Here is a 12,776-nt window from a genome sequence, read left to right as displayed (position 1 = left end):
ATTTAGTTGGTGTTAGATTAATGTTTTAGAGCTTTAGTACAGTATTGTCATGAGAAACATGTTAGCATGCAGGTAGACTTGGTTCTAGAAGACCTGAGAGTTCACAAGCAACAGGAAATGATCTGAGACTGGGTATGGCTTGAGCATATATAAGACCTCAAAGCCTACCTCCACAGTGACATACATCTTCCAATGAAGTCATGCTTACTCCAACAAAGCCACACCTCCTAATAATGCCATTCCCTTTGGGGGTCATATTCTTTCAAACCACCACATAGTTTTAAAAATCCAATTTCATTTGACATTATCCCCATGAACCAAGAAACACTATTTGTTTTGCTGACTATACACCTTCTGGCCAACAAACCTATTTTTCACTACTGATGTGCTAAAATGCAAAAGATACATAAAGCATATCTGTTATCTGCATGTCAAACATAATGAATGTCTCAATAAACACCACTTTTGCAGTTAAAATAAAGTTGAAAATTTAAATAAAAGATGCATTTTCTTATGAGATTGACTTTTTCATACTTATAATGTGGCAAACTGTGTCAGCCTTAGTGAAGTCTGCATAACCTGAGTACCAACATTTTTCAAATATCAGTACATGGCAGATTTTGTCATGAATAATGGAACAATTTAAAATGCAGAAGCAATGGATTTTAATTGTGAGAGTAAAGAAATCCCATTCCTTGTATTTCATGTTTGCAACTAACCTTGGACAAACGTCTAACACCCTTGTTTTGAAGTAATACAAGATAGTGTTAAGTCTTAAATAATGCTAAATATCTGTGTGATGTTGAATTTCTTTTTCATATTTGTTAAGCAAAACTACCTACTGTTAGAGACTGCATCAACTGTGTCTCATTAAGCCAGACATGACAGGAATTTGCAATGATGTAAAACAATGACAGTTTTCTCACTAAAGTTTTCTTTTTTTCTTTATGCACATGTAGACATTTTCCTTCATAAAATCAATAATCTACTTGGTAGCATTTGACTTTGCCATGTCTCCTTCCCCAGGCTCATTTGAACCTTTATGAGGTCTGGACTACTTGTTACAAGTAGGTCTCAAAAAGCTGGCCTTTGATAGCTAGCACTTGCTCTATGCTTTCTGTTCCATGGTAGTGTTAAAAGTCTCTGACCCAGGCTTTTGCCATCATAAACTCTACCACATTTTCTCCACCTCCTCCCTTAAGTTGATTAGTCATTCATTATTAATGCTGATAGAGATTCAAAATATACCTACTTGTAAAGCAGTTTTACTTTTTGTTTCCTTTTTCGATTGAATAAATATTTAAGTCACATGTAGATATACACACACTGGTTTTTACTCTCGACTTGGCACAACATAGATTCCCCTGGAAAGAGTCTCTGTGAAGAATTATTTACATTAGATTAGCTTCTGGGTGTGTCTGTGGGGGATTGTTTCAATTGTTAGGCAGTGTAGCCTACAATAGGAACATCCATTTCTTTCTGATCTTGTCTGTGGATGGGGTAAGACTAGCTTCTTGGATTCATGCTTTCATTTCCAAACAAACAAACACAATATTCAAAACAATATTCAAACAAACATATTCAAAACCCTAAAAAAAATCCACCAACTCAAAACAAAATAACAAAACCCAAAACCAAATGACAACAACACCAAAAGCTGCTTTCTTTCATAAAGTTGCTTTTGGTCAGGGTATTTACCATGCCAATAGAAATGAAACTGGAAATATATGCATATTTATATGACTACATATGTACATATATATACATCTCACTGGGACAAAAGGACTTCAGGCTTCTTAATAAGCTCTAAAAAGAGGAGATAAAGAGAATGCAGAAATATCGAGCTATATTTGTAGATGAAGTCAGCAATTGGTAGTGTCATTTGTCATGAAGGGTGTCTGTCTTAGTTACTTTTCTGGTGCTATGTGATACCATGACCAAGGCAACTTACTGAAGAAAGACTCTGTTGGAGGGATGTTGTGTTAAACAGTTGAGTCCATTATCATTCTGGTGGAGAGCATGACACCAGGCAGACAGCCAGAGAGCCCAGAGAATCACTGACAGCTTGTATTTTGATCTACAAGCATGAGGCAAAGAGGGTAATATACTGGCAATAATGTGAGTCAGTGAGACCTCAAAGTCTGCCTCCAGTGCAACTACCTTTTGCAACAACATCACACTTCTTAATCTCCATCCCCATAGTATACTAACGATAGATTAAGTATTCAAATATATAAGCCTATGGTAGTCATTCTCTTTCAAACCATAACAGGCTGTGTGAAGCCTGGTGATCTAAGAAGGATCTCCAGAACCTATGTAAAGGTGAAAGGAGAGAGCCAGCTATTCAAAATTGCTCTTTGATTTCCACACACATGATGTGGCATGTCTCCCACACACATTATGCACTAACAGCCTCACAATATTAAACACAATATTTTTAAAAGTGGTGATATATTTTAAAGAAGATGATATATTTCCAAGACTACTGCTTTTAAATGTTGGCTAAGGAAAGAAATAAATGTTTCATGATTACAGAATGTAGTAAGATCATTGGCTTTGAATTTAAAGGCTCAAGGAAATAGGAGAGTCTGTGTTTTCAAGAAGTATATATTTCATTTGGTAAGAAAGACTTCCAGACATCTCTTGAACCAGTTCCATGGCTGATCACATTACTGGATTCTCTTTCCATTTACTTACCTTGCTGTCAGTCTTGGCAACTTGCACACCTAAGAAATATCAAATGTTTGGATTTCCCATGAGTGTCCAGCAGGATTACATCTTTTAGCTAATTCAAATGATTTCTATCTTGATCCCATTTCTACTACTCAGTCATCAGCTTTTCCATGGAAGAGATGTAGGAAGACTGAATCTTTTCAGAAAAATAAAATCTTTGACTATGGATTCTTATTCAGTGTCTTCCTTGGTTCTGTGATTCCACAGCAAGCTCTTGCTTGGATGCATATGTACATGACCTCAATTCATGCTCTGTTGTAGAACATTATTTTAAGGTATGTTATTCTTGTTTATGCAATGGAACGTGTTTAATTTTCTCATGAAAATTCCCTCTAAATGCTAACTTCTTAGACTAAGTTTTCTTGTTCATCTTGTTTAAGATAGCTATAAAGATAGCTATAGTGCAGAATATAACTTTTAAACAAATAATTTGCATAAATATGTTTAAATTTGTTACATGTATAAGTATTATGTGTAGATTGATTTGGTAAATCAGAAAGTTTTCTACTTGGAATAGGCTAATGATAAATTGATTTATAGCTATTTTCTGTCACAGTTGCAATTTGCTCTCTGGCTAAAATAGTCATTTGATCACTTTCATATTTCTCTAGTCTATAGATTCTAATTTTATAACATGTAAACATGTATGAACTATTAAACTCCAGCTTCAGTGTCTAGTACACATTCTAATATAGTGGCTCAATGAATGAATGTCAGAAGAAATTAGATTTTACTGTGTTTAAGGAAATGGACAATATGCCAGGGGATGCCAAAACTATCAGATCATCTTGTTTTCTTGAGATATCACAAAAAGGAAAATGACAGCAGAAATTATCATTTGTTAAAGTGGTATATTTTGTTTAAGTAAAAGAGATCTATGATCTAGATGATGAAATTAATCAAAATTTTAAATCAGAGAGAGGAGAGGCCCACTAAAAGTGTTGGTTCATTTGTTCTTTTAAAATACAGATTATATCATTAGTAATATACAGTGATTTTATAGCTGTTCCTTGTTTCTGTATTTTTTTAGTGTATTCTAAAATTACTAGAAATTTTTAAGTTCTTCATTCTATAATGTGTGGTATGCCATTTTATGCTATGAATGTTTTATTGCCATTGATTAATAAAGAAGCTGATTTGACCAAATACCTGACTGAATATAGTCAGATGAGAAATACAAGAAAGATAAAATGGAATCTGGGAGATGCCAGCAGACACTGGAGAAGCAAGATGTAAAGTAGCAAGCCAGGATCCCTGTAGTAAAATACAGAATAATACAAATGGGTTAATTTAAGTTGTAAAAGCTAGTTAATAAGTCTGAGCTAATAGTCCAAACAGTTTGTAATTAATATTTAAGAAATGGCTCTGCCCCATTAGGCTTTCCAACATGGCTGAGATATATTCACCACCAGTTCTAGGAGCCATGTTCACTGACCCAACTCTAGGGATGCAACACCTCGATCAAGAGGTTTGTAACACACTGCCCATAAACCCCATTCAAATGTTCCATAGCAAGATCTTTCAAAAAAGCTGTCCATGCCACCAGTACAAACCAGAAAGACATTTCTTAAAGGAGCCGCACATCTATGCCCCACCAGGAAACAGTCTTAATGAAAAAAATGTGCCTACCAAAACGTTGTACTTGACTCCCATTTTTTTTTGTGTGTGGATCTAAAAACCTCTTTTTAAACTATTTTAGGCCTTATGTGGATCCATGCCAGATGGTAGGTGGGTGTCAGTTGCAGCTAGAGGTTTCTCTCCTAGCCACTTAGTCTCGAGTAATCACACAGAAGCTTATATTAATTACTTTATATCAATTATTAATATACATCAATTATTGGTATATTAATTTATTAATATACATTAATTATTCTCTATTAATATATAATTCTATATTCCTGCCCCTAATCAGCAGGAAGTAGTATATAAAATTACACCCAAATTCCAAAACTATTATTTATAAATATTTGTTTTCATTTAAAGGGAGTTATAAGTGATTAATAGTCATAGTCAATATCTTGCTAAGTAAAAAGGGGAATATGTTATAGAAATGATGAAAAAAGATAGGTTATTGAATAGACTTTAAAAAACAACTTTTAGTCTCAAAGTATCTTATTGGTATGAATTTTAGTTTATACAAGTTTAAAGTCAATTTAGTTATACTTTATATTTTTTCTTTTAAGGTACTATGTTTATATGGCTCATTAAAATGTAATGTATAGTTAAAATGCAAATTCATAGTCATCTATAATAGTCAAACTTGCAGTCATGTTTTTTAGGTTTTTAAATTTTCAGAGATATAGTTCAGATAGGTAATCTCCAAAAACATCAAAGACCTATAGTATATGTTATTTAAAAAGTTTTATGGGCTTAGACTTTTCTCAGTGAGACACATCTGCTCCTGATGTCACCAGTTACTTCAAGAGGATGGTGGACATCAAAGAAACTCCTTATGGAGTTTGCTCTTAATGTGGCAAGACTAGCCATTTGGGCAAGAAGCTGCTCTTGTCTGAACTGATTGACAATATGCTGTATAAACTGGACCCACAGGAAAATGACTGCTGAAATTGCCAAAACAAGTTGGGCCAGTCTTTCATGGTTCTTGATTCATGGAAGAGTCTTCCAAATATTACACAGGACACAGAGGAAAATGACTGACAAACTGCCAATATAGGTGGGAAAGTATCAAATTTCCTGCTTCACAGAGAAATCTGCCAGATACTCTGGGCCTGTAGGCTGAAGATGGACGCCCTAACATTACAAAAGAACTTTGAGTGACTGTCCAGCCAGCCAGATATCTCTATCACTTCTAGAGTTTTGGAATTTGTTTATAATTCACTTTCCCATTACTTAGGTAGTATTATATCCTTCTGAGTACTATGATGGAACTGAGACTAAATACTTAGTTTTCCTTAGTTTTGATAAATGATAAATTTAATATAAAACTTCAGATTCACAGATAGGATAGATGATATATTTTCTTTCATTTTGCCAAAATACAAAGTAGACTAAATATTGTAGCTGTAATTATTGCTTGATACCTGTTTTTTTATACATAATTTTACAATGTTAAAACCTTCTGTTGTAATTAGACAAAAAATGGGAGATGATGTTGGATGCCATTCTGAATGGTGTGAATGTTTTCTTAACATTGATTAATAAAAAACGTTATTTGTCCAATAACCAGGTAGAATAGAGTCAGGCATGCAATCCAAGCAAAGATAGAGGGAAAAAAGAAGGCAAACTCGGGGAGATGCCAGCAGACAGCAGAGAAGCGAGATATGAGGTAACACGACACAAGTATCATGGCAAAATATAGAATAATAGAAAATGAATAAGTTTGTAAGAGCTAGTTAATAACAAGCCTGAGCTAACAGGCAAAAGTTATCAATTAATATGAGTTTCTGTGTGATTACCCGAGACTGGGAGGCCAGGAGAGAAACTTCTGTTTACAAACGTGTGAAGTGTTTGTGTATACACACAGACACACACACACACACAGAGAGGGAGAGAGAGAGAGAGAGGAGGTGGAGGGTGTTCATTTGGCTCTAATTTTAACTATTATATAAATGCTCTATTAAGTAAGCTTTTTTAAAACTAGAATCTATATTAACTTTCAGGACATGAATGAATGCAGAACTATGTTAGAAGTAAGGGTAATGCACTGTGATTACCAAATTTTAAAAAAAGAGAAATAAAGGAAGAAGAGTTGAGAATTTTTGCATGCTGTGCTTGTCTTAGTAGCATAGATTAATGACCAATATGCTAATTCATAGTGATGCAGATTAATATCCCAGTCACTATTTATACAGATGACTAATTTCTGAAGAATTACAAATCATAATGCAGAGCATTTAAATGTCATTAAATCAATATTCCAGAGAACAGTTATTACACATTCTACTTTCCTGAAAAACTTCAAGAAATATGAGAATGGAAGAACAGATTCATCATAAACATTTCCAAGCTGGGAAAATAAGCATTTGCTGTGGTTTTATGTGAGTTTGTGTCATAAGTCACATGTTGGCATGACATCCATCAGTGTACAGCGTCGAAGAGTTCAGCATTCCAGGGTAAGGACGTGTGGATTAGAAATGTTAGGCAGGATAGACAGAGATACAAAAGAAATACTGAGACATAGGATAGTGCTGGGAGGGCAACTCACTGAACGCTGAATACTGAATCCACCCATGTTTATTTTACACATGATTATGTGGAGGGTGGGGGGGAGGCAAGAGACTACATTCACATGATATAAGGAATAGACTAAGTATCCTGCGGGTGGTTACTCCGTGAAACCTCCTAATAATCTTCTTTGAAGGAGCAGAATTAGCAAGGAGAAACAGATCCAGCTCTATACTCAAAATACTAATTAACCACACCCTAGGTCAGGATCTCGTTTGTAGCCACACCTGTTGTCAACTTTGAAAGAGAAAAATAAGCCAGACTCTAACCTTCAGTCAAGGTAGAACAGGTTCCCATCTGTGGGCCTCCGCAAGTTTATATAACGACAGTGTATCTCTGACGGTCTTCAGAAGATTAAAAAAATTATTTAATGTGGTACTTTTAAAACCATTGGAAAGCATTTTGTAAAGATTGAGATAGAGTTAAAATTTATTTTAATATATGCATGATAAAGCTATTGAGAAATTATTCTTAAATTTTATCCATCTGTTTGTCTCTCTAAAATGTAACGAATGGGGAAGCATAGCATCGGGCACACAGGAGCTTGGACGTAACTGAGTAGTCGTGAAAGTTGTTTCAGCTCCATATTCTGTGACTTGAGAACTCTGATGTGCAAAAAAGTTGCTCTGAAAATACCTCTTCGCCATAAATGTACCTGCTAAGCCTGAGCTGCTTATCCATGGCTGATGGGTTTTATTTCTTCCCATGTCTCGTTGCTCTAGCTGGGGATAGCTGCAGTCTTACCATGGACATCACACTTCATAGTTTGTTTTTTAACATGTTTATCGACTTAAAATTTAATAAGACCCAGAAATTGCCTGTTCATGTCCTGCTGGAAAGGTTGTTAAAACTATTGTTTCGTGATTGTTACCTATGGAGTCAATTTTTCATTGAAATAATAACAGCACCATGGAGATAACATTTCTCTTGCAGCCAAAAGGCACTCACACAGGAGTCTTTATTGACTTTTCAGTTTGTTAAATTTCATTTTTTATCAATAGCACCTAACTTTATATTTATTAATTTGAATTTAAATTCTTAATTTATATGTCAGCAATCCTTTGCATATAGGATAAAATACCTTTGATGGGCATTGGGACCGCGAAGCCTGAAGTAAAATTTCTATATTTGTTTAGCCATGCAGTTATCCTAGAATGCTAATGTCAATAATTGAAATAAGTGTTCATGAACTCCAGACATTCAAATACACGTCTCTGTGAGATTATACACAAATGGTTTTATGTCTGGATAATTAATTTTTTCATAAATCTAGGAGGCATTATATTTTCAATCAAACTGTAATTTGATTGCTACCTTTGCTCCTTTCCACCACTTGACATTAAAGTGATTTTGGCCTTTTAGATTATATCATCACTGGAAGGAGATGCCTACTGAAGTACTGAACAGCAAACACAAAGAGAAGGAAGGGTTTGGGGTAATTTATTCACTGAGTTGTAGTTGGTTTTTATCTTAACTCTTTGGGGTCCTGCCACCCAACTCTCAAATAAATTTGCCGAGGCTTATTTTGACTTCTAAATGCCAGAGCCTGCTTGGCTTGTTTCTAGCCAGCTTTTTAAAAATTATCCAGTCTACATTTTACCGCTGGGTTTTTAAGTTTTCTTTATTCTATATACCGTTTTTTCCATCTTTCATTTTTTCCTCTCTCCCCCTCTTATCCTTCCATTTATTTTCTTTGCCTGCAAGCCCCACCTTTTTCTCTCTCCTGCCTTGCTATTGGCCAATCAACACTTTTATTAGACCAATCAGGTGTTGTAAATAGGCACAGTTACACAGCTTCAGAGTTAAGCAAATGCAACGTAAAAGAATGTAACACATCTTTAAGTAATATTTCAGAAGTCTAAGCTCTTGAAGCAAATGAGGGCTAATGTTTAATTTTTCATGGATCATTCCAATGGATAGCACCAGGATGGAAAGATACAGCTTGCATGGCGTCAGTTTGGATTTCTCACATGAAATAAAATATTGTAATGTGACATGAACCTTATTTTTCACAATGAAGTCACTAGACAAATTTTTCTGCACCTGACCCACCTTCTGTTCACACTGAGGCAAATTCTTTTGCAGGGCAGCAAATGCTTCGTTACATGTCAATTACTTTTATGGTTAAAAGTCTTGCTAATACCAATGTCAATTCTTAATGCAAAGTGTTAACACCAACTGATAAAAATCATAATTTTTGTAAATTCAAAGTTAATATACAGAACTAATTTTTAAAAACCCATCTCAAGTTTACCCAACTTTAAAAAAATGACAAAAATCATAGAAGGGGTTGAGTTTTTAAGTTGTTTCATTTTGAGACAGGATTTCTTGTATAACTCAAAGGGCCTGGCTCTTGGCATTTAGAAAAGACCAACTTCAAACTCATGATCTGCCTCTGAGTCCTTGTTTACTGGGTTTTTAAGTGTCAGCATATTCAACTGAGGCTTTTTAATTTTTATATATTTTTATAGTTTAAACTGTTTGGAGACTTTGCGAAAGTCACAGAATGTTTTTTTCCCAATGGCTTTAAATATTGGATGTAACACAAGCAAATCAAAATAAGTCCCTATGTTGTGGTATATTAGTAACAGTGTGACAAACTAATTCAAAAGCAACTTCAAAATTCCATTTTGTTCAGACATTTAGAAAATAATAATCAGATCAGAGGAAACCCATACTAACATAAAATGCAATCAGGATTGTGTGCTTTGTTCATAGATTTATTTTTTAATTGCACACTCAAATGGTAGTCAAAGTTAGTATGTTGTCAGTAGTAGAGTTAATTCAGTAAAGAAATATTTGGATGCACTACACTTACCATCATGTTCTAATAAATATGTTCTATTTAATGTTTTCATAAAGTAAGTTAATGTGCAAAATATAGTTATGAATATCCACCAGTAAATTTTATACAGTCTTAAGTCATTAGCTATAAATGGATGTTGTTAGAATTTGTAAAGAAACAGTTCATATATTTTTACTTCTGGCTACTAAAAACAGTCACATACCTGAGCATCATTTAGAGTTGTCAGAAAAAGAACAGGGCATTTGTATTGCCGGGATTAACAATGTTCAAATGCCATTCGAGAGTCCTATGGCTGGTGTCAGTTACCTGAAGACATTCATAGCTTAACTTAAAAATGATGTGTGAAAAGTACATTGGAATACATGTGAAATGGGGGTGTCTTTTTATCTAGTCTCATTTATTTTAAAAATCAATTACCTTGTAATCATTGGTGTTTATATACAAATGGTGTATATAACTGCTTGTGGCTTATGTCATAATTATTTCCCACACACAAACAACTGAATAACAAGGGCCAATGCTACGGAGGAAGGGGCAAACTTAGATACCTTTTTCTAGTTAGAGCACTGAGTTCAGTGTGGCTGTCACAGTCATTCCGTGGCTCTGGGAAAGCAGCATACTGGTTGAGATGCAGCTGAAAGGGTGGGCTGTCCTCCTGGGACACTTGCTGACCCTTTCTAAGAGCAGAGAGGGCATGTTATCTTTATTGGCCATTGCAGTGTCTGGCCATGTGGGAATCACCTGCCCTGCATGGTGAAATATAGATTGCTTTTCTAAGACAGATCTCTGAAGTGGTCTTACAGCCTGCATTTGCCTTCACACAGACCAGTGATTTAGCCAGTTGGGGAATCCGGTATTAACGGTAACTCCCAGCCCACTTTCATTCTCTCTGATCACTGAGTTGCTCAAATACACTTAATATCTGAATATGAATAGTAGAGTCTGCCCTCATTAGCAATCTAAAGCTTGTCATCATCTGACTGAGGAAACACAGAGGGGCAGAGCCCTTTCAAAGCAGGGTAGACATACCCTGACATTTCACACTGAGGTCTGGAATGCAGTGTCATCTACTCTCAGAGAAATTCAGAATACACTTCAGTGTTTTCTTTTCTCCAGAAGACACTACTGCGCAGTTGGGGTTCTGGTTCCGTAGTCACTCCTTGTCTGCTTTTCATGATTTCCTTTTTTACTTTTTCTCCATCTCTTTTATAGGATACTCAAGCAGCGATTTGATTACTGAATTATGACCATGGCCTTTTACAACCTAATTAAAAATAACTATGAGGTTGTTGCTATGGGAGATAATTTTATTGAATATATTTTATAATTATATATCAATATAGTCAAGTGTCATTAGTCTAATTACTAGAGTAGTCGTGGCAGTTTACTGCTGTCTAATAGCCAGGGTTTGGAATCTCATTTGATCTCAATGATTACTCCAATCCCTTCTTTTTAGATTATTCTCCCATTCTCTGTGGATATATAGATTTGCTTGACTGGTTCTAGAGCATCAGCTACTTAGGTAAAAAATAAAATATCCCAAAGACAGCCTTCTGTGAAGACAAGATGAACAATAACAAAGTACAATGGATAAGAGGGTTCCAAATGACTGACTTCAGGTAGCATTGCTTATGCCTCTCACTGCTTAACAAGGCATGACAATTTACGTCGAGCATGGTAGTGGCATATTTTAACTATGTTTAAGTTAGAAAATATTAAAAGATCTATGGACTATCAGTTCTTTTGGGATCTACCTGCTTTAGGTGTAAGTAATATGTAACCTACAAACTTTCATTTTGAAAATAAAAGTAAGATGAAAAACTATGAGAATAAAGTAGCCAGGAAATAAGTACTAAATGTTGTCATGTTTATAAGTATTGACTCAGATATGAAAGAAAATAAACTTCTGATCAACAGGTTACGAATAGCTATAAAATAAAATTTGTCAGACTTTTTATGCCTCTTTATAACTATTCTTTGCTTTTCTGTACTGTTTAGCTGGCTTAGATACTAGGAAATGCATTTCTAGAAAATGTATGTGTTGTGTCTATTGGCAATATCATACAGCCATTCTCCTTGGAAATTAGTTTGGCAGACTGTCCATCAGAGTTTATATTGGGCAAATTATGATGTATTACGCTCATTTTTACATGTGGCAGATGGACAGATGTCTTGATAGGAGTACTAAGTCTTTTGCTTTACCTTCATTGTGTTGCAGAGACCCTGGAAACCCTCATCCGGCAAGCAGAGAATTACACCAGCATCCTTTTCTGCAACACCTACAGGAACATGGCCTTGGAGGCTGCCGCTTCCATTCAGGAGTTTTTCACTGATGTAGGGCTCTATTTATTTGGTGCAGATGCTAATCCTGAAGAATTTGTAAACAGATTTTTTGACAGTCTTTTCCCTCTGGTCTACAACCATCTCATAAGCCCTGGTGTGACTGACAGTTCTCCCCAATACTCTGAATGCATCCGAATGGCCCGCCAGAATGTTAGTCCATTTGGTAATATTCCCAAAAGAGTCATGGGGCAGATGGGGAGGTCCTTGTTGCCCAGCCGCACATTTCTACAGGCCCTTAATCTGGGCATTGAAGTCATCAACACCACGGACCACATGCACTTCTCCAAGGAATGCAGTCGAGCCCTCTTGAGGATGCAGTATTGCCCGCACTGCCAGAACCTCATGCTCAGTAAGCCCTGTATGGGGTACTGCCTCAATGTCGTCAGGGGCTGCCTCGCCCACATGACAGAGCTCAATCCACACTGGCATGCTTACATCCGGTCTTTGGAAGAGCTCTCAGATGCAATGCACGGGACCTACGACGTTGAGCACGTGCTCCTGAACTTCCACCTGCTTGTGAATGATGCTGTGTCGCAGGCACACCTCAATGGGCAGAATCTACTGGACCAGGTGAGATGCCTCTCTGTGCCTCCTTGAATGCAAAGACTAGGCAGGTTGCACCCCAAATTTTGTGACATTTCATTTTCATATTCTTCACGTTCTTATCAGCATAGTGTATCCATTCTCTAAGAAATAGTAGCAAGATGAG

General features: G+C 35.9%; 1 protein-coding gene across 1 annotated transcript in view; it reads left to right on the top strand.

Annotated features, from left to right (window-relative positions):
* Positions 1–12,776, top strand: part of Gpc5 (glypican 5) — a 522,879-nt gene that overhangs the window by 176,546 nt on the left and 333,557 nt on the right. The window contains exon 3 of the mRNA XM_038310428.2: positions 11,943–12,637. Within this exon, the coding sequence (XP_038166356.2) occupies positions 11,943–12,637 (695 nt within the window). The remainder of the gene's footprint in view (positions 1–11,942; positions 12,638–12,776) is intronic.

This window comes from Arvicola amphibius, chromosome 13 (assembly GCF_903992535.2).
Source record: "Arvicola amphibius chromosome 13, mArvAmp1.2, whole genome shotgun sequence".
Classification (NCBI taxonomy): domain Eukaryota; kingdom Metazoa; phylum Chordata; class Mammalia; order Rodentia; family Cricetidae; genus Arvicola; species Arvicola amphibius.
Note: the sequence above shows the minus strand (reverse complement) of the source record. Positions and strands in the feature narration are given on the sequence as shown.